The sequence below is a fragment of the Aphelocoma coerulescens genome, chromosome 3, assembly GCF_041296385.1.
Source record: "Aphelocoma coerulescens isolate FSJ_1873_10779 chromosome 3, UR_Acoe_1.0, whole genome shotgun sequence".
In the NCBI taxonomy this organism is placed as follows: Eukaryota; Metazoa; Chordata; class Aves; order Passeriformes; family Corvidae; genus Aphelocoma; species Aphelocoma coerulescens.
This window is the reverse complement of record NC_091016.1, coordinates 56551440-56571404: the sequence shown is the minus strand read 5'-3', so window position 1 is coordinate 56571404 and position 19965 is coordinate 56551440. Positions and strand designations below refer to the sequence as shown.

Sequence of the window (19965 nt, the reverse complement as noted above, 5' to 3'; positions counted from 1 at the left end):
CTGAAAAAACTAGTGCTGTCAAAGGCATACTAGCGTAACCTATGGCTCATAAGTGGGGCTTAAAATTAAGTCTCTTGGATTTTCATCATTGGCTTAACCATTCTCTTGGATTTTCATCATTGGCTTAACCATTCTCCCTTTGTGGCAGCAGTCTTTCCACTTTTCCTCTCTGACCACTACCACAGCTATAAGGTGAACAAATGAACTGTGTACTCACTTCATCATAGTAATACTAGGGGGTTTAATGTTGCTGGAGTTCTTCCATGTACCACTGCACAAATTGTAAATCAATTAAATAATTTTCTGTAATTCTTTGCAGGGCCCTTTGTAAGTTTTACATCTTTAGGAAATAACACTCGCTTTAACAGTGCGTCTTCTGTGACAAACTGAGCATTGTTGTTTCCCTTGCTGAAAAGATTTTTTAAGCAGCGATCATTCTTCTGTCAAATCCTTTCCCTTGTGCCAAATACAGGTAACCAGCCTTGTTGCAGGTGACCACATCAGTCAAACCCAAGACAAAAGCAGGTCTGTCAAATAATATGCCCCTCAATAACCTCATCCTACTAGTTTGTACATACCCACTTGTTGTTCTAACTGCTGGACTCTGCCTAGCAGGCTGCTGCTGCCTGAGAGCTCAGCGAGGGTCTCCTTGGGCCATGCGAGCAGTCACATCCCGGAGTCCATTTGGGACAGCCCCGCGATCTGGCTCCGGCAGCCAGCAGCGTTACAATGCAGTGGTGGTAAAGAAGGTAGAGAAGGGTCTCTCATGAGGGTTTGAGATGGCTTTAATCACATCTTGTCCTCGTGATATTCAGAGGTGGAGACACAACCAGTCTGGGTGCGCGGTGGTTTTGTCAGGGGCCCAGGGCGGTCCCTGGGCGGGGTTGGGGTACAGGACCAAATAGGGAGCAACTGAGGGAGTGACCAAGCCAAGGGCAGGGAACAGGGGGAACATGTGAAATAGGAAAAGCAGTGGATTAACAGGTTTCCACAACTTGTCTTTCCTTTTGCTTTGTTTTCAGCATAGTTACCTAACTGACATCTAAGACACTCCCTGTCTGACACCCCAGAGACCTGTCCTCCCTCAGCTTCCCTGCACACAGAGAGGAGGGAGCACAGCTTCTCCTGGTTTTTACATGCGTGACTTTAATTACCAGCATTTGTCTAGATTTCCTTGTGAAGGCATCAATCATACATCAACCAAAGGAAGTGTTTTTGCAGGAGGGAATATCATCACATTGCTATTGACTCTGGTAGACAAATGTGTTTCATGTCAAAATGATCTGAATGTTTCTTCTTTACAGAATGTAATCATGCCCAATTTAGGGCATGGTTGCTTTCGTGTGCATAGCACAGGAAGGTGCTTGAGAGACAATCAGGACATCTTCTTAAACAATATGAAGAGTGGAGCTCTTTTTTTGCATATCCCTTTTGCCTGTCAGGGATAGCAAAGGTGCAGATGAGTATAAAAATTTGCAGTATTGTATAGAGAATTTCTTTTATGTTAAAAGTAAATACCTCTAGATGGTTATGGTTTCACTGCAATTTTGCATGCATACTGACCTTAGAAGGAGTAAAGAAATAGACTTTAAGTTTCTTAAGCAGCTTTAAATTGCCAATTTTTTCTGTAACTCTCAACATATGTGCTAGCTGAGAAGAATTTGAGCCATATTCCACTATCTTTTTTGATCGCTTTTTTTGATTGCTTCTTGAAACTATGTTGATTTGAAACTTTTGAAGTATTTTTATTGACCATAATGGAGTTACTTTTGATTTTCCCATTGCAACCAAGAGAGTGGTTTTATAGTATTCCCTTTGATTTCTCATTCAATAAAGAGAAATTACTTTTAAGCATAGCACCAGAATTAAAAATATACTTGAAATTAAAGCTTAAAAGGACATGATTCAAAACTGCCAAAATAGTAAGTTCACTCTTACTCTTATTTTCAAAGAAACCATCTTTTCGAAGCTAAATTCCAGATACTTCTCAAATGTTGTCATCCCCACTGTATATAACTCGCTGTCTGGAAACTGATATAGTAGTTACAGGAGCTGTGATTTTACAAATACATTTTCCAAATGGTATTTGCTATATAAAATTGCAAAAAGTGTTAGCTTTTCAAGGCTCATCTGTTTTCTTTACTACATGGTAAAACAAGAGATGACTCATCATCAAGAGGGAGGCATGATATGAGATAAGGAGAGCTATCACGGCTATGATTATAGTGTTTATATTGCACAATAAGATTATCTTTGAATTTAGTTTAGGTTAAAATGGAAGTGGCAAGTTCTTAAAGATATACAGTGCAATAAAAATTTTTACTTATTCTGATAATGATTGACAAGGTAACACCTTAAGAGAAAAAGGCAGATGAAATTGCCCATTATTCTCTTCTTATTTTATCTCTTGTGTCTAAAACTATTGATTGAATGTCCCTGAGTGCTCTGTGTAGCAGATCCTATGGCTCTGTCCTCTGGTCTTGTCAAAGAGATCACAGAATCATAGGATAATGAGGCACATCCATCTTAGTTCTGTTCAAGCCTTCTACATCTGCTTAATTTAGAGGAATTATCCATTAAGAGCATTTCTGATGCTATATCTGGCAAACCAGTTTTCTGCTGTGAAATGTTTTCAAAGCCACACTTTCTCAGGAGAAGTTTTTTGACGTTTCCATTATCAGGAAGTACTGAAATACTAAGTTTTTCTTTTATTGTTTTATTAGTATACTTTGGTTAGAAGCTGTCATATGAGTCAGAAAAATGAAGATGAAAAATTCTGTTTGTATTATGCTAAAAAAAAAAGGTTTTGTCCCTGTTGAATCACGCATTTTGATAGCATTAAAGGAAAATATTTTTAATTTTTCAGTTTGTGCAAAGCTTTGATATTTAATGTTGGGGTTCTACTTCATATCAAAATGAAGTTTGAGAGCCTCAGAATGTGTTGCAAGGTAAGAAACTCTGGTGTCTCACGGGTTCTGCTGTGATTCATGAAGCATCCTTTGAGGATGCACTTTAGGCTGGGGAAATACAGAGAGTAACAAGTCAGGAGCCTTATTGAGCAACCGCTGAACATGATCAACTCCAAAAATCTTCATTATTCAGTTAAAATGTCACATCAGAAATGGTGATTGTAGGGTCCTTAGCAGAGGGACTCACTGTTCCAACGTGTTTGAATAGCAATTCATATAAAATGCTTCCATACTAAAATTACTGAATGAGCTCTGCAACATGAAACAGCAGAGTAACTCCTACCTCTGCCAGATCATCTGCCTTCACTGATATGCTTGATTTGGTGATCATCATCTTTACTAAGTTTAGAGTACATCAAATTTAGGCATCACTGAGGCATTACATGTTTGTATTTGCTATATATGGAGCAAGAGTTACTTGTGGGTGCTTCTTCTTAAGAACCTGTGCTAAGAGCTGTAATTTTCCTCTATTTTCTCAGTGCACGTATTCTTGTTTGAAGAACAAGAACTTGTCTACCTTTGTTAGCATACTTGCTAAAAACAAGAAAACACTAACTAGCAAGGACATCTTTCATAACGCAAGCTAAATGATAATTTTAAATGTGTGAGAAGGAAAAATTGCTGAAATTTAAAGTGTATTAACAGTAGTAAAAGCTTGTTGCTTCCTTTCCCTGAGTGACAATCGTTTCTAGAGGCATAACATGTGAGGTGAAACTCAATACTGTAAGTAAGAAAGGAAATCAGTTTTAAAGTTGAATCTATAGATATTTTTTGATATACTCACCTAAACTAGTAAGCCATCACTTTCTTTACCAAAAAAAAAAAAAAAAAAAAAAAAATTAAACAAATTAGAAGCATATAAATATATTCCATCAGACATTACTTAAAACCACGGAATGTTGTTCCAGAAATGGCAATGGCCAAAGACATATTTTGTTAAGTCAGTAAAAGATGAGAGTAGTGAATTTGAGATGAAGAGATTCTTCTGATACTTGCTGACTGGTTTGAATGGCTGCCATGTTTGTGTGCTGCAAGACCAAGAGTGGTCATCTCTCACTTGAGAGCAGCTTGTTTTACTGTCTGTTAATGTGGCTAGCAAAAAAAGATCCTGCTCCTCTGACATCCTGCTCTTCTGAATCCATGGAAGAAATGCTGGACCTTAAACTACCATATTTCCCAGTGCCATACAGCCAGGAAAATGCTACTGTACACAGTCAGGCACACTAAGGGTGCATCCACAGCTAGAGGCTGGGAAGCTCTCAAGAGGCACACAGCTGACCAGTGGAAACTTTTTCTAACCCCAATACTTTACAGAGCAGGATTCATATGGTTGCAAGGTGTTACTGGGAATGCCATGCAGTGAGCTCTGCTGAGCCTATGGAAGGGGTCACCAAAGGAAACAAGGAAGGTTATATGTAAGCGTGAGCCTGTGTTCCCATCCATTGGACATTATTTGTTGAAAACAGTGCTATGGCAGGCATTTATTTGTATATTGGTATTTGAGAGGAGCCCAGTTTTATGCAGGGCCAGATAGAAGTGGATTAGTAGAAAGGAGGACTAAAACAGCCTAGTATATACTTAGTTTCCAAGTATAAACCTGCTCCATTCAAAGTGAAGTAGAAATTTGAAGGGGATAACCTACTTAAGACTTCCCTTCTAGGTAACTTATATCCATCCATCCTGTTTTGTATCAAAACTCTCACCAGTCATATTACACTACTCCCTTTCCCCTGTATTTTGGACAGGAGAATGGTTCTGTTCCCAGGCAATCAAGGGGAAGTGATCTGCCTACTGCCATAATCAGACTATTTGCTAGTCCAAGCACAAGCACCCTTTGCTGCTTTCCCCTGATTTCTTATCTGACAAAATGGTAGCGGGAGAATCGTAGTAATTGCTGATGCCAGATTGAACAGGGTATATTTATCTATGAAGAAATACTTTAAATTTTTGAATTTTGGGCTTTTGTTGTTATTTATTTTCTGTTGCACGAGAGGGCTGCTAATTTTCTTTTGTAATCTGTTGGTGAATTCATTTTAGCTCTTTTAAGGATGTAAGAAGATTGAGCAAGAACATGTTTTTCCCAAACTTCTTCTTGTCCCCTCCCTCCCAACTTTGGGACCATATTTCATGTAGACAGCACAATTCCTTAGATGACTGACAAATCTTTATTCTCTCCAGGCCCTCATCACAAGGGTTGTGTCTACTTTTGCCTTCCACTAGTAAAAAGTAATCCTAGTACTGGATATCTTGGATATTTGCTTTATATTTCTTTACAGATTCTGCCTTTATTTTCTCACGAAAATATATATCATCTGTTCCTGAGTCTGCAGTCAATGGTTTAGGAAGAAATGGTGGCCATCAACAATTTTACATAAAATATGTACAGGTCCTCAAAAAATTACATGGCGAGACCAAAATTCAAATCAAATGGTTTGTATAGGGGCTGGGAAGGGGGCCAGGACTGGTTTGGATAGGTACCTGAATGGTTGTGTATACATTCCCTCACCAAGGGTGATTTTACATCTAGGTACTATTTATTCTTACTCTGACAATGTAAACAGCAAAGACTCAACAGGTGCTAAAACTAGTATTCACGTCACTGCATACTCCTAGGCAACAGTTTGAACCTAATTTTTTCTGCATTTTGTGTAGACGGAAAAAAAAAAAGAGCTACAGTCTCATCTTTACAAAGAGCTTCTGTACTTAAGAGTTTAAGTTATAAAAGACCCATCCTATGTTCACAGTAAGACGTCATCTGTTCTCAGATGTTTCATCTAAAGAAATAAAACATTGACATGTACAGTAAAATAACATGAAGAGTAGAATACAGACTCCAGGACATGCACTATTATTTATTGCACTAACAGGTGGATTTTTTCAAAAATGCTTCTCTGTTCTCTAGCCCCCAAAATCCACAGCACAGTATGAGGAACTATTATTGTTACTGGAGAAATAAATAGCAAAGGTTACATCTTGGGCTAGTGGTCCAGGATTGTTCAGAATAATGTCTTTTTTATCATTTTTCTACTTGATAACGGATGGTGGAAAATTACTCTCTCCAGCTTTTCTGCTTGAACTTACAAATGCTTCCCATGAACTCATGGATTAGTGTTATTAAATGGTTGCTCTGGACATAATGAATGTGAGGGTAGGGATGGGAGAAAACAGAATGTTTTTGCAGAGATTGTTTCTTTGTCCAGGCTCCAAGAGACATTCCTAAAATGGAGACATTAGTGATGGCTCTATGAACATTGCCTGATACTGACGGAAAGCAAAGTACTTTGCTTCAAAAATGTATTTGATTAATGTGGTACCACATTACTTGTGAAAGCAGAAAGGTGGTTTTTCAATTCCTATAAAAATGTCAAGGAGTAAAAGCCAATACTAGCTACAGGGCTGCAATTTATATCTTACAAATGCTGATGTGAATGTCCTTTGGGAAACACAGCAGCAAGGGAATGAACTTGGTAAACTGAAACATAGAGGGATTTATTTCCTCTAAGTTTTACTGCTTGGTTTGCTAAGTTCATTGTGATGGATGGGAGCATAATATATAAAATGACTGGCATATACTCACATATATGAGTAACCATTGAACATATACCATACTTTAATTTTCAAATTGAGATAGAAATATAGTACTTATTATGGATGATATGATTAAGTTTATTTTAAACCCAAGAGCTGTTGATTGCATATTAAAATGGTAGTTCATGTCTATCTCGATTTTTGGTAAATCTCCATTGATAGATAAATCATGATAGAGAATTTAAATTGTTAGCAGAATTTATATTTCAATGAGTATTTGGGAATTTTCCTCAAGAGCTAGAAAATTTTACCTTTGTAGTGACAGGGTTCTTGAAGTTCTTAAGACTATGAGATTTTTATGTCTTTTGGAAAAGACACAGTAATATTTGCTTCAGATAGTTGTGCAGGACAATTATTGACATTTACAATAAATTAGTTCATAATCCCTGAGTAGTGATGAAAGACTGCAAATGAAAAATATGCTGAATTTGGTGGAAATATCGAGTTGGAGCAAAGCTCAGTTTTATTTCTAGCACAGTTCATTCTATACTATATAATGTAAGTGATTTTTGTTATACCAAGCAACTGAGCATAATAAAGTTTTGAAACAGTCCCATATTTTGGTAAAAACAGAATGGGATTAGATTTTCAGTCAGACTAATGCTAAAAAATGTAGGTACTTAAAATTTGAATAACTTAATTTCCTTTCCCTTTTGAACATGTAGCCCTGCAGCAGTCTTTGAAGTGCAAACTCTGAGACAGCAGTATTAAAATAATCATGGATCTGGAGGAAATACCACAGAAACATCCAGCACAGTTTAATCAAGAATAGAAATTCATTTGAACTTTCTGTGGTCTATTGAATATTAAAACATTTCATATTTCAAATAGAAAAAAAAAAGCCTTCAGCAAAGTTCTGATCAGAGTCAGTGACATTTCTGGTGTAACACTTGAATATTAGGATTAAGGTTGAAGGTTTGTACTCAGCTTCAGCAAACTTTCTTGTATCTTATACTTTGTATTTATTACTACTAGTTGAAAAATAGGTGATCTGTGCTACAGGCTGTGGAACAATGGGAATAAAGAACTAAAACCCCCAGATGACTACTTTGGCCAAACAAATTATTTTTATTCTGCAATTTCTCAGCATTTTGTTATGAAAGTCATGTTTTAGGACTTTCTGTTATAGCCTGTGTTCCTATACTGGATTGCATCTCTGAAGATAAGTATTTTGTACAACTGCTGTATTGTAGAATTTTTTTATTGAGAAGAGGTTTCTCCTGTTGGAGATGTTTCTGTGTATGTGAGAATGGCTTGGTAGTGACCAGATTCTTGGGAAACTTGTGGTTTAGGAGCTTCTGCAGAGCATCACATTGTGCTGTTGTACTAAGCATCACTAAATCACTCTAAAGGTGTATTTTTTTAAATAACTAAATTAAATAGATTGGGTTATTCAGGAAATCTACACTGATCAAAGGGGGTTTTTTGGACATCAGTTTTGAGAGTCTTAAGTGAACAGTAAGAGCATGAGTCACTGAAAGAGTGTTTTGAAATAGCAACAGTGGAAAAACCCGTTTTCAAACCAACTGTATAAATTAAATATTATTGTGTAAGAACACTTTGTGAGGAAGGAGGTACATTGACATTGTTGCTGGGCCAATGTCAAAACTGCAAATCATTGTGTCCCCACTGACTTTCCTCCTGGAGTCAAAATCCCAAATCAAGTCTTATATAATTTATATATTTATTCCCATTACCCCTGGATTAGGATTTGTGGATTTTCCCTTGTGAAAATCCGTCATGAATATTAAAGTGTCTAGCAGAGATGACATTGCTCCTCACTTCCTTCCATTGCCATCTGTGTGTGGGTGTCTTTTGGGGGGCAGTATGGTAAGAATTAGAAGCATTTCTAAAGGAAAAAATTGTATTTCTTAGAGATATTAATGTGGAAACATGAAAAAAATACATACTTGCTTGAAGCATGGTCGAATTTCACAAAGCTTTTTTGTTGAACTTGGTTTTGGTGTTTGGTTTCACATGCTATTTTCAGACTGCTGATGTAAAAAAAAAAAAGCAAAAACGTTTATTGTGGCAGAGATAAACTCAGGCAGCTTTTACTGTGCTGTGGAGATTATCAAAGTGCAATGTGCAAACACTTACTGATATGTGTATGAGAGAAAGAACATATGCTTATCAATCTACCTGTTTTCTATGTACAAAGTTGTCAGCAAGACGCAGTAAAACATCCACTAGATACAAAAAGAAGGCCAGATGAACTATTTACGGCAAGTAGCAAAATTTTCCCTTAAGAATACATTTTCAGTTTTCCTGAAATGATCTTGGATGAATTTTTCAGAGTGAGAGTTCAAGATAGTTAGACAACAGTGATGCTACAATTGCCCTTTTATATGTTATTTCAGGGATAGGAGTCACACATCCATTCCCTTCTTATCTTTTCTTGAGGGTGGCTGCTCTTACATTCATACCCTGCAGTGTTCTCCACTAGCATACACTTGCTATTGCTGTTCTACTTCCCATTAACCAGACTGCACGCAGTAGGGAGGCAACTCCAGGTGCTCAGCTTCCCACAGGGGTGTCCTACAGGGTGGTAAATCATTTATTTTCTCTTCTTATCTCCCAAGCTATTTAACACAAAAGCGTTACACTTACAGCTCCAGCAAATGGAATTAAAAGGGGCCACAACCAGAATGCCCCAACCAGAATGCCTAAAGACTGAGGTGGAGACACTCCAATGCCTTGAAACTTCTTGTGTCTGAGCAGAAATTTGGACTAAGCTGCCTCATTATTTAGAGAATGTAATTAGCAGACAGTAGGGACTGTTCTCTTCCATGTGGAGTTTCTCATTATTTTAAAAAGAAATTACATCACGACAGAGAGAGATAGAAAGATATGTTCTTTAAGCTGGTTACTAGGCACTCACCTACAATTTGGGGCATTGATATTGCAGAACAGCCTCATTGCCTGTTGATTTACACAGTACATGCTGGTGCTTGCTGTTTGGAGGCCTCCTGCTCTCCACTTGGCATTGGATCCAGAATTGTTTTGGAGGATGTGATTTAGCTTGAGTTCCCGAAGGTAATGATAGATGGAGGACATGATGAGTAGCTGAATTCTTGGCTGTTTCTCTCTTAATAGTACCCAAATGTGTCTGCAGGTGTTTGAAAGGTAAGGAAAGGAGTTGATTGAGAGAAGAAGGATGGCACATCATGATGAGAAAAGTTGGAAGTCACTTAGCTTCTTATCTTCTTTTGCCATTATTTAAGATTTCTGATGAACAGGAAATCAAGTAGGTCTCACTAAAAAGTCTCCTGACCGCCTTGTTTATCTCAGTCTCTAGAAGTTTTGCTTGAAGAAAGCATACAGTAGTTAAAAACTAAGTGTGATTTTTTTTTTCTGGTTTTGGTTGGTTGTTTGGTTTTTGTTTTGTTTTTCTTTTTTATTTGAAGGTGAGGATTTCTCATAAATGAAATTTCTTCAGGGTTTTTTAATTGTGTTCAAAATTCTACTTATATTTTATGGGCTTTTCCCCCCACAAATATTTTTTTTACATAGAGGAATCTTTTAAGATTTTACATGTCATGTGCACACTGATACTCTATTATTGTTCATCAAGATCACAAGGCTTTACACCATTTTGAAGGAAAGGATAAAAATTCCTTTGCAGTAGACAGGCTGTACAGGGCTTTCATGCTGCTTAGTTTTTCTAAACAGCAACACTCTTGTCTTTCAAATGTTTAGTGTGGAGCAATGTTCTTCAGTAAGATGCTAAACTCTAGTGCTTAGGATAAGAGCCTTGGGATTATAAGGAGTTTCATCTGTGGTTACTGGCATATTGCCGATTATGCACAGCTAGTGTCATTTGTAAAATGGTCATTTGTGGCTGTGGAAGAGATCTAGGTAGAGGATGTCTTTTGGGAAACTTTAGAGATAAATGTTGCTGGAATAAAGCAGCAATTCCTTTTGCTGGAGGAGATAAGGACCTGTGTGGATTGACACTTTTAGAATAAAGAGTGGCACAGATACACAGCCATATTTAATTATCCTTTAGTGTTTATGAACTGGATTTCTGCTCTGAGGCTTGGTTATGAGACAAAGTGTGACTGAAGGGTTTACATTACTGGAATTTGTTGGTCAGCACCACTGATTTATTTCATATAGGTATGGAAGTGGAAGAGATTTTTGCATTCTTTATTAGCTCTTTCACACTATGAATGTAAATGAATTTTCCTGTCTAAAGCAGAAAGTCATAACAGTATCAAGCAACACGCTGTTCTTCACAAGGTTAGGCTAGCCAGAATTATGGATCCGTTCTGCCCTTCTAGGCTTGAGTATTTCTGAATTAGAGCTGAGAATGAAAGAGTCCAACTCAAAAGCAATAGGATGATTCCTTTGAGGGTTTTATTTCTTCAAATTCCTGTATCTACCTTCACTTCGGAAAAAAGTATATTTCAGCTTATATTGTTTTAAAACTAGAAAACTGTAATTTTGTGCTTGAGTAGTTTCATTAAAATATCTCATATTCTCTGTACAGTTAGTATTATTCAGATGACATTTTAAAATTTGCACCTGGGTACAAGCTTCCTTGAGATTTAACAGAACTCAAACAAACACATGGTCCACCCCCAATTATAAGAAGTCAAAAGAGTAAGTTTCTGCATTTGTTTTCATCAGTAATTCTAAAAAGCAAGTACCAGAAATATGTGTGAAAGTTGAGATGTAAATAATTTCTTTAATCAAATTGCACTCAATGATGTTTTTTATTTTAAAAAGTCAACCAACTTAAATAGTAAAGGTCAGGAAATTAAATATGTAAGTGCAATCAGCAGGATATTCAAATTATCACAGTGTCAGCTCTGTTGCCCCTCATGATAAAAACATTGTACCAACTTAAACCTATAAATCTATTCTACATTAATCCAAAAGAATACAGAAAAGAAAGAAAAAAATCTATTAGCTAAAAACACAGGGTGGAAATAATTTATGGGGATTATGTTCCTTCAAGCACTTTTGCAACTCCAGCCTCAGAGAGGGGTCCCTGCATCCTTCTTTTACCTTTCTGTGGACACAGCAATCAAGTGATGCAAAGCCTCTCTTTGCTCAGCTGTAATAGACACAGGGAAAAATTAATCTGAATACTCCAGTATGGGTACTGGATAATAATGTATTTTTCCATAATTTAACCCATATATAGTATAGCCATTGTTTTTCTTCCCTCTTCCCTTCTGCCTGTAGTTATATGGTACTTGATTTCTTTCAGATATATGCATGAAGAATTCATACACAAACTGTGCTTCTCAAATAAAGAAAAGAAACTGTAAAATATCCATGATGATATATCTGTGGCAACAAATGCTATGGTTTGTGACTGTGAAAACTTCAAGGAGAATGCAGATCATTTTTGTCCCGCGCACCAGTGGAAGCCGTTTCTTGCAGAGTCCTACTCTCCATTAGACAGCAATTTTTGTTTGAAAACAGCTAGTGCTGAAAACCTGAGAGACCGCTGGCTTTTACAATCTCCCTGTTTATCTAATCCACTTTCTGTGTTTCCAATATCTGAATTAGTGGTGAGAAATGAAATTGCACCTTATATTTTTTTTCAGTCATGGCCAAGGATTTTGAAGAGTATATCAGTGACTAACCTTCATTTCCTGATGTATCACCATGAAGTGATGGTGTTGGAGACAAAAGTTAAAATGACCCAATACACTCCTTTCTCAATATAAAAAATAAAGAGAAACACTGGAAATACAGTACTATTTCCTTAGTAATTTAGTAATAGTCTTGTTTTAAATTTAGACACTGATACTTTCTAGAGTCATGTTTATTAAGTTTTCTGTACTGTGAGCTGCCCTGCAAAAAATTCTCTAGGTTCTCAAGGCTAGGTGGTGGTGAAGCTCTGAAGCTGAGCCAGCTGACCAAGAGGCTCCCTCGAGGCAGCACCTGAATGATCTGCTCCTGCCTTTCAGCACCAAACAGGCCCATCTGCCCAGATGTCACAGTGCTGGGCAGACATAAATGTGAGGGTTACATTGCCCTTGAGAGTTCAGATGGCAAAAATCTTGATTGTCAACAGCAAAACCCTCTCTCTTGGTATCCTCAGTGCAGGGGGGCTTCCTGCGTCACCTTCCCTCTTCATCATCTGCAAATACTCTGAGGTCTAAAAGTAAAAAGAAGAATAGGTATTAGTTACTAAACTGAGATATTAACAGCAAAAGACTATTTTCTTTGCAAGGTTGAACCTGTCTCTTTATGAAGTAAGAACTCATTAAGTTTCTCAATAGTCTCTTTGTTTGTGATTCTGATTAATAAAATATGCTTTCTTGCAACTGTCTCTCCTTCCACTAAATGTGTTTTTAAATTTTGAAAAAGATAGAGCATTTTGAATTTTGCTTTTCTTTTGTAGTACTAATATCATATCTTTTTTCTGACAGATCAAGGCTTACATGGCTCATTGCATCTAGGCATAGCAAAAATTTGATTTATAATTCCTGTGAAATTTTCTATAGATCAGAACCAGCACCTTTTGGAAATGTACTCTGTAAGGACTTGTTTAAAATAGGGGATTTTCTCTGAAAGGTAACCTTAGCATTGCCTTGGCATTATGACTTTGACTTGGAAATTAGTATTGCAGAGTTCAGACAGCATGCTTTCCTCAAAAAGTATTTTTTAAAGATCTATGACAGCTTAAGCAACTGCTGTTTTTGGACCATTTAATTTAAAATTAGCCACTTGTGGAATTTTCAGCAAGTACATTTTACAAAGAACATGACTGAGTCTTTTTTGTTTGTATATGAACATAGACATATTTTTGCCTATTTCTTTAAAGAAGATTCAAGTCTATAATTTTTGGGCTTGAGTAAGATCTTGTGATTTTTTTTTTGCCTTTATCTGGATAGGTGCTGGGGTTTAAGGAATCTCACAGTTGGCTTTCAGGCTCTATATCTAAAAAAACCCAATTTTTTCAAATGTTTTCTGCTCATGTTAGCTTTAAGATATTATTAAAAATTATTACTTTGCCTTGTCCAGTTTCATTTGCTTTAGAAATTGGCATGGCAATTGAAGGTTTTTCTGGGATTTCAAAATCCAGTCAGCAATTTGACTGAAGTCTTCCAGACCTTGCAGATCTAATAGCCAATTTGCCTTTTTTGCTGCTTGGTGGAAGTGAGGCAGGGAGACCTGGAGAACTTGAGAATCTGCTTTGACAATGTTATAACTGGGTCATTGTTATCACACATTAAATGGTATACAAAAACGGAGTATATGATGCAGCAAACATTTTCTATTTTGGATTGCTAAAATTTTCCTTTTCAGGTGAGTCCAGTACCAAGGTAGTGGTTTCCACAAAATTTATATCATCTGACTAGTTTGTCTTTTTGCTAGATTTCTGGTGATAAGACAGAATAAGGTTTGAAGGTTAAAGATTTTTCATCCTACAAGTATTAGTTCTTGTTTACAAATAATGATGTTTATAGTCTTGGATGATAATTCCTATAGATGTGAAGTGTTGTGTATTAAAACTGACATGAATTTACTGGTCAGTTTTTTTCAAAGCTACACTGACAGGAAGTATTGTTTTTCTGTTTTCACCTGTTTTGCTGCCTTGTTTTTTTCCTGAGATGAGAAATTAGAGTAATGATTTTGCTTTTAGAAACACATTTGCATAAGTAATAAACCTTAGAAAAGGGCACAGGAACGATTAAGGGAAACAATATTGTTGATTAGATGTTAAAACCAGTAGCTAAAAAAAACACCCAGCAAGCTCTACAAGTTAATACCTTTATCATACTTTTAGGACTACAGTTGGCTCCAAGATCTCCCAAAGAAATATGAACTGATACATTTCTCACTTGTGATATGACAGATTACTTGCAAGTTGGTTTTACTTGAATAGCTTTCACACTAGAAGGAGAGTATTTGATGTTGGTATTTATTCATCTGTCATTAAAGTCATGCATCTGAAATCATCAGTGTGTTCAAATGCAATAGCTGGCTTAAACTCCTGTCCAGGCTTTCCAGTGCCAGGGCAAAGGCTTCAGGATAAAGTGTGAATAGAGCATCAATGAACTTTCATAATCAGATGGTGCCATTTTCAATAAAGCCCATTTCCCACTCTTATTAATAATAAGCCAAAAGACAGTGGAGCATATGGAGGTGAAATTTGTGATGTGCAGACCATGTACATGCAAATGTGAGGCCAGGAGCTGAGGACTGAGGAATACAGGACTGAGGAATGTCACTGTAAGAAAGTTTTCAAAAGATGCAAAAAGGAAAGAAGTTTTTGAAGGCAAGATGAAAAGAAGATTTCTTCCCAAAGGGTACTTTAGAGATTTGAAAGAAGACAAAGTAAAAAATCAGTATTCGAAAATGTCATGTTGTTTTTTCTAATTTTTGTCTTTGATCTTTGAAGATTTAGGGAAATATTTAGGGCTGACTAACTTCTCTAGTCAGCTGACAGAAGAATATAGCTACGCTTGGAACTGCGTCATTGAGGCTTATGAAGTTTCATCTTATATTAAACTAAAATTCTGTCAGCGTCAGCCTTGTAAATTTCATATGTATAAAAAAAGGACTAAAGTTGTATTTATAAAAATAGAATATTTTTGGGGTAGGAATATCTCTCTGTAACATATTGTACACCTCCAACAGCATGCAAAGGTAAATTGCCTCATTTGAGGTATAAAGCCATATAAATGCTGTGAGAAACAGTGCCACTGCAGTTTAATATCTTTCAAAATTTAGACATTTAACATAGTAATGAAAATGTCTCCTCTGGACATGGTTGTTAAATCTCTAGAGATTTTCACTGCTATGTAATCAACTTAGTAATGCATACACACATGGAAAGCTATGATATAATCAATGGGGCTTTGTAAAATATATGATAGAGCTATTCACTAAGTGTAATAAAATGAAAGTTGTAAGGAGAAGTAAATTTCCGTCTCTGAAATGCCTTTTAAAAATATTGTTTTCAGTGCCTTAAGATAAGCAAAGGAAATTATGCAGTATGTAAAGTACAGGCAGAAATCTGAATCTAGGGAGCGACAGGGGAAATATGCTCCATATTCTAATGTTATATATTATTGTACATTCAAGAGATTTTATTGATTTGGTTTATATTTGTGTGAGTTGTATAAATTTTTATTATTGTTTTAAATCTAAGGTTTATCAAAGAATTTTTTTTATAATGCTTGATGGGAAATAGATGAGCAACTTAAATATTGGCTCTATAAGGAAACATGTGATATTACATTGCTTGTCTGAACTGGAGGTATCATGAACCATGAAGAACATGCATATAACATCCCCCAGTGTTTCACTCATTTTCCCTCTAAGCCAGTTTGGTTATTTCAAGTTGCTTAAATAATGATTGTGGTTTGGGTTTTTTGTCCACAGCAATGCTTCATCATTTATTTTGCAAATCATGTTAACAGTGAGTGAAGTTCAACTGTAGCTTTCTATCTGAAAAACAAGTCTGACTTCAGCATGTGGCATGAAGTGCAAAGTGTGATAGAAGTGCAGTTGATAGAAGCGCATGCCCAAGAGGAGCAGAGGGGTTAGGAATTAGGAGGTGAGGTTGGAAGGATACTCAGTGTAAAAGGCAGGAAGAAATCTGGTGTCAAAGGTGTTAAGAGGTGGGCAATAGCATGGGACCTTAAAACAAGGCAGGAAATTAAATAGAAAGAAAAGGATATGCAGTAAATGAAGGGATGGAGAGCAAGGGAGACTGGAGTGGTAAGGAAAGCGCTTTACCACCGAGGGAAAAATGAATTTTTTTGAGAGCTTAGCCATGAGGTGGAATTTGATCCATTGGTAGTCCATATGTAGGTAACTGAATATGCTTTTACTGGTAACCTAACTTATAAGGGGGGAAACTTAGGTTAATAAAATGTTTTTCTATGTAAATTTTGAAGTACTGTTATTTTTAAAATGCAGACTACTACTGCACATTTAATGCACTTCTGTTACGTTTTATAAGTCTTGCCTGAAGAAAGAAGTGCTGTGTTTCAGTGCTAAAACAAAGCTAAAAAAAGAAACTAAACTAAAATAGAATGGCCAGTGGGTTTTTTTCTAGACAAACTGAGCAAAAAATGTAGATCTCTTCCATGGAAGAACAATGTGAATTGCCTCAGGGATCTGAAGAATAGGGAGAGAAAATTTACTAATCTATAAATGCCTTTTCTTTTGCTCCTAGGTTCAGATATTGTTCAATGGTTAACGAAGAATTTATCGATAGAAGACCCAGGTAATTTCTTTTGTTTTCATGTCTTCAAATTCTAGTTTGTTTTTTTTTTTTTTAATTATTGGACCTGACTTTGTTTTCTGCTGCAGTGGGAGTGACAAGACAGCATTTGACCAGTATAAATCGAATAGCAAAACAGACATCAAATCTTAGAAACCTTTGCTAAGAATCTGAGGATTTTGATTATCCATTTGATTGCTGCAGGTAACAGGACACAATATGATGGACAGCAATGATAATGATAGTTCTTTGGTAGAAAATATGTTTGAGTCCATGAGGAATTTACTCAGTGTTATGCTAAATAGTTTGTTAAATACATGCTGTTTTCTTACAGAATCTTTCAATATATAAAAAATAAATAGAACTACTAAAATACATTCTTGTACTGTTACTAAAAGCTAATCTTAAATTTGGACACTTTCATAGCATCTTAAATGGAAAGTGAAATGCAAATAAAATCAGTGATATGAGGAAGAACAGTTCATTGCTTGATCAGCTGGATTGGGATATGGAAGTAAGGGTTTGGTTCCAAACTCTGCCACTGGTTTGTTGTGTGGCTAGCAGGAAACACAGTTTGGTTTGAAATACAGATTTTAAAAGAAACATAAAGATTTAGTTAGAAGGTTAGCTGTGCTGAATTTAGTTAAAATAGAAGTGAGCTTAGGCCCAGCCAGAATTAATTAAAAGTTAATAGTTAGTAAAGAAGAGCTGGACCTGAAATGAGTTTTCAAGATGCGAGTAACTGATTACTAAATAACTGATAACCTGTCACTTTTATATTTTTTTAGCTGTGCTTAGAATGAGAGACAGAAACATTGATAAGTAGATCTAGGGAACGTAAACAATTATCAGTTTCCTCCCCATCTGAGAACCTATTCATAAGTCCCACAAAGAGGAATTGGAAGGTCACCAAAAGTAATTTGTATTGTCAAAACCCGGGGAGGCAGAAAGGTCAAATCGAGGAAGACCACTTTTACCTCATCTTCGAGACCACCGACCCAAATCAGGGAGCATACCATGCATGCTTAATGATATTTAAGCTAAATTCCATACGAAGTGGAGAATGGGAGGTATCAATGTTATGCATATGCATTTGTATTTTGGATATTCATAACTTTTGTAGATAAATAGTCTTTGTATTGGCTTGTAACTTTGCACTGCGTTTCAGGGAGCTATCCCACGCAGCTGCCCGGCGCTGGAATAAACATACACTTTCTAACTCTAAGCTGTTAGAGAGTCTTTGTCCATCTCAGTTGGGTGTCAATATTAGATCCATACCCATATTTTGGTAATTCAGGTTATTGCATTTAGCTATTATTTATTTCCTTGATTGACTGGAATCTAGTTACCTGATCAGAAATTTTCTGTAAAGGAATGATTTCTTGTAGAAAATGCTGAATTGTAGAAATAAAATACTCTATGGAAGTTCCCATTTTCTTTTGTTTAGAGGAAAGATAATCTTCCCTCTTTAAAAATGATCAAAAATGCTTTTTTTCCTTGCTTTGTTTAAGGCTTTTTAGGGGGGTTTTGGGAGTTATTTTTGTCTTTATTTTTAAATGTGTCTTTCTGTAAAATTACAAATCAAAGTATGATCACTGCAAAAAGTAAAATCACTGTATCTAAAATTGCGACTTGAGCAACAAGGAACTATCAATATGTAATTTGATATTTGGAAGTAGTCAGTTCACAATGTATTGGCATGTCACATTAAAGAGATCGCTCCATTTTTAACTAACTTTGAACAGTGCAGTATGTTTGCTTCCTAAAGGTAATGTGCAGGTTTCAAGAGACCTAAGTGTGATACTGCATTTCTCAGTTGTTGGCTACAACACACTCACCTATTTGTATTTACCAGACTTTGAAAGATTAGGCTATGCTTATTTGATGTGGAAGCTTAACCTTTATTTGTCAAACCAGAACTGCAATACTGGAATAGGCTGTCATTCAGATTACCTGCTTGTTGCAAAATTTGGAATAGGAAAAGCTTGTGCTAAACAGAAACCATGTCTCCTTGTTCCTTATGTTCATATCCAATTAAAATTAAACAAACACACAAACTACTAACATACGTAACCAAAACACCACAGTAATTTAGCTGAAACTGGGTTTTATCCTCTCAGATTACATGGATGGAAAAAACTATCCACAATGGCAAAAACGTCTTATGTATATTGGTCCTAGTCCAAAGTCAACTATCTGGAACTGGTTAAATTCAGATCTTCAGAAAACAAATAGCCCTAAATGCTTCCTTTGGGTAATGCTCAGAATTGCCACATGACAGTGAACTTGACAGATGGTGAGCAAGAGCTTTTCACATGACAGAACTTCTGAAAATGTTCTGTTTTTTCAAAATGCATAAGTGTGTGGCTTTTTGTTTCCGTTCTGGACAAGTCAATCTAGAACCCCATGTGGAGAAGACCTAAATTTCTGCAATCTGTTGTCACCGTAATTTGGATTTCCAGTGTCCTCTGACTGCTTTTAACCAGTATGTCAGGGTTTAACCTGGTTGTCTTTTAAAACTCCCCAGTAGGGTCCTGTTACAAATCACTTGTGAAGCTTTGCAGTCTTGTGATGCAGAAATAAATAATGCCTCAGTTTGCACTGAAAATTATTATCTCTGTCTAAATCTGGTATCAGCCACATACCTAGAAGAACAACATAAAGTAGACCTCGGATTTCATATTTTAAGATATATTGTATTCTGTCCAGAAAAATGTAAGGACTGTTTGCACAATTCATCTACCAGTGCTGTGCAAATACTCATGCAAGCAAGGCAGGTAAATTGCGATTTAAGTAGGCAGATTCACAGAAGGGGCCTCAGATTAGAAGGGACCACAGAAGACCATGTGGTCCAAACTTTCATGGAGGGGCAAACCTGGGTGAGATTACCTAGCACTCTGTCCTGTCTCATCTTGGATGCCACCACTGATGGGAACTCCACCTCATCCAGTGATTATTTGTTCTCGCTGTAAAAAATTTGAATAGATGAAACCTCTCTCCATGCAACCTGTACCCATTGCCCTTTATCCTCTCAGTGGGGCTCCCTGTGAAGATAATCTGTGTCCTCTAAGTACTGGAAAACTGTGATGAGGTCCCATTCTGAGCCTTGTTCTCGAGGGTGAAAACACCTAACTCCTTCAGTCAACTTGTTCTTTAATAAAACACAGAACTAGTAAGGAGAAAGTAACGCTACTGATGCTGCCACAC

The 19965-nt window shown here is 36.5% G+C and overlaps 1 protein-coding gene across 8 annotated transcripts in view; it reads left to right on the top strand.

The window, feature by feature from the left end:
* The window catches only part of RGS7 (regulator of G protein signaling 7), a 265432-nt gene that overhangs the window by 147839 nt on the left and 97628 nt on the right, over window positions 1–19965 (top strand). For all 8 annotated transcript variants that reach the window (XM_069010382.1, XM_069010378.1, XM_069010375.1 and 5 more), the window contains one exon: window positions 16711–16761. In XM_069010382.1, the coding sequence (XP_068866483.1) occupies window positions 16711–16761 (51 nt within the window). The remainder of the gene's footprint in view (window positions 1–16710; window positions 16762–19965) is intronic.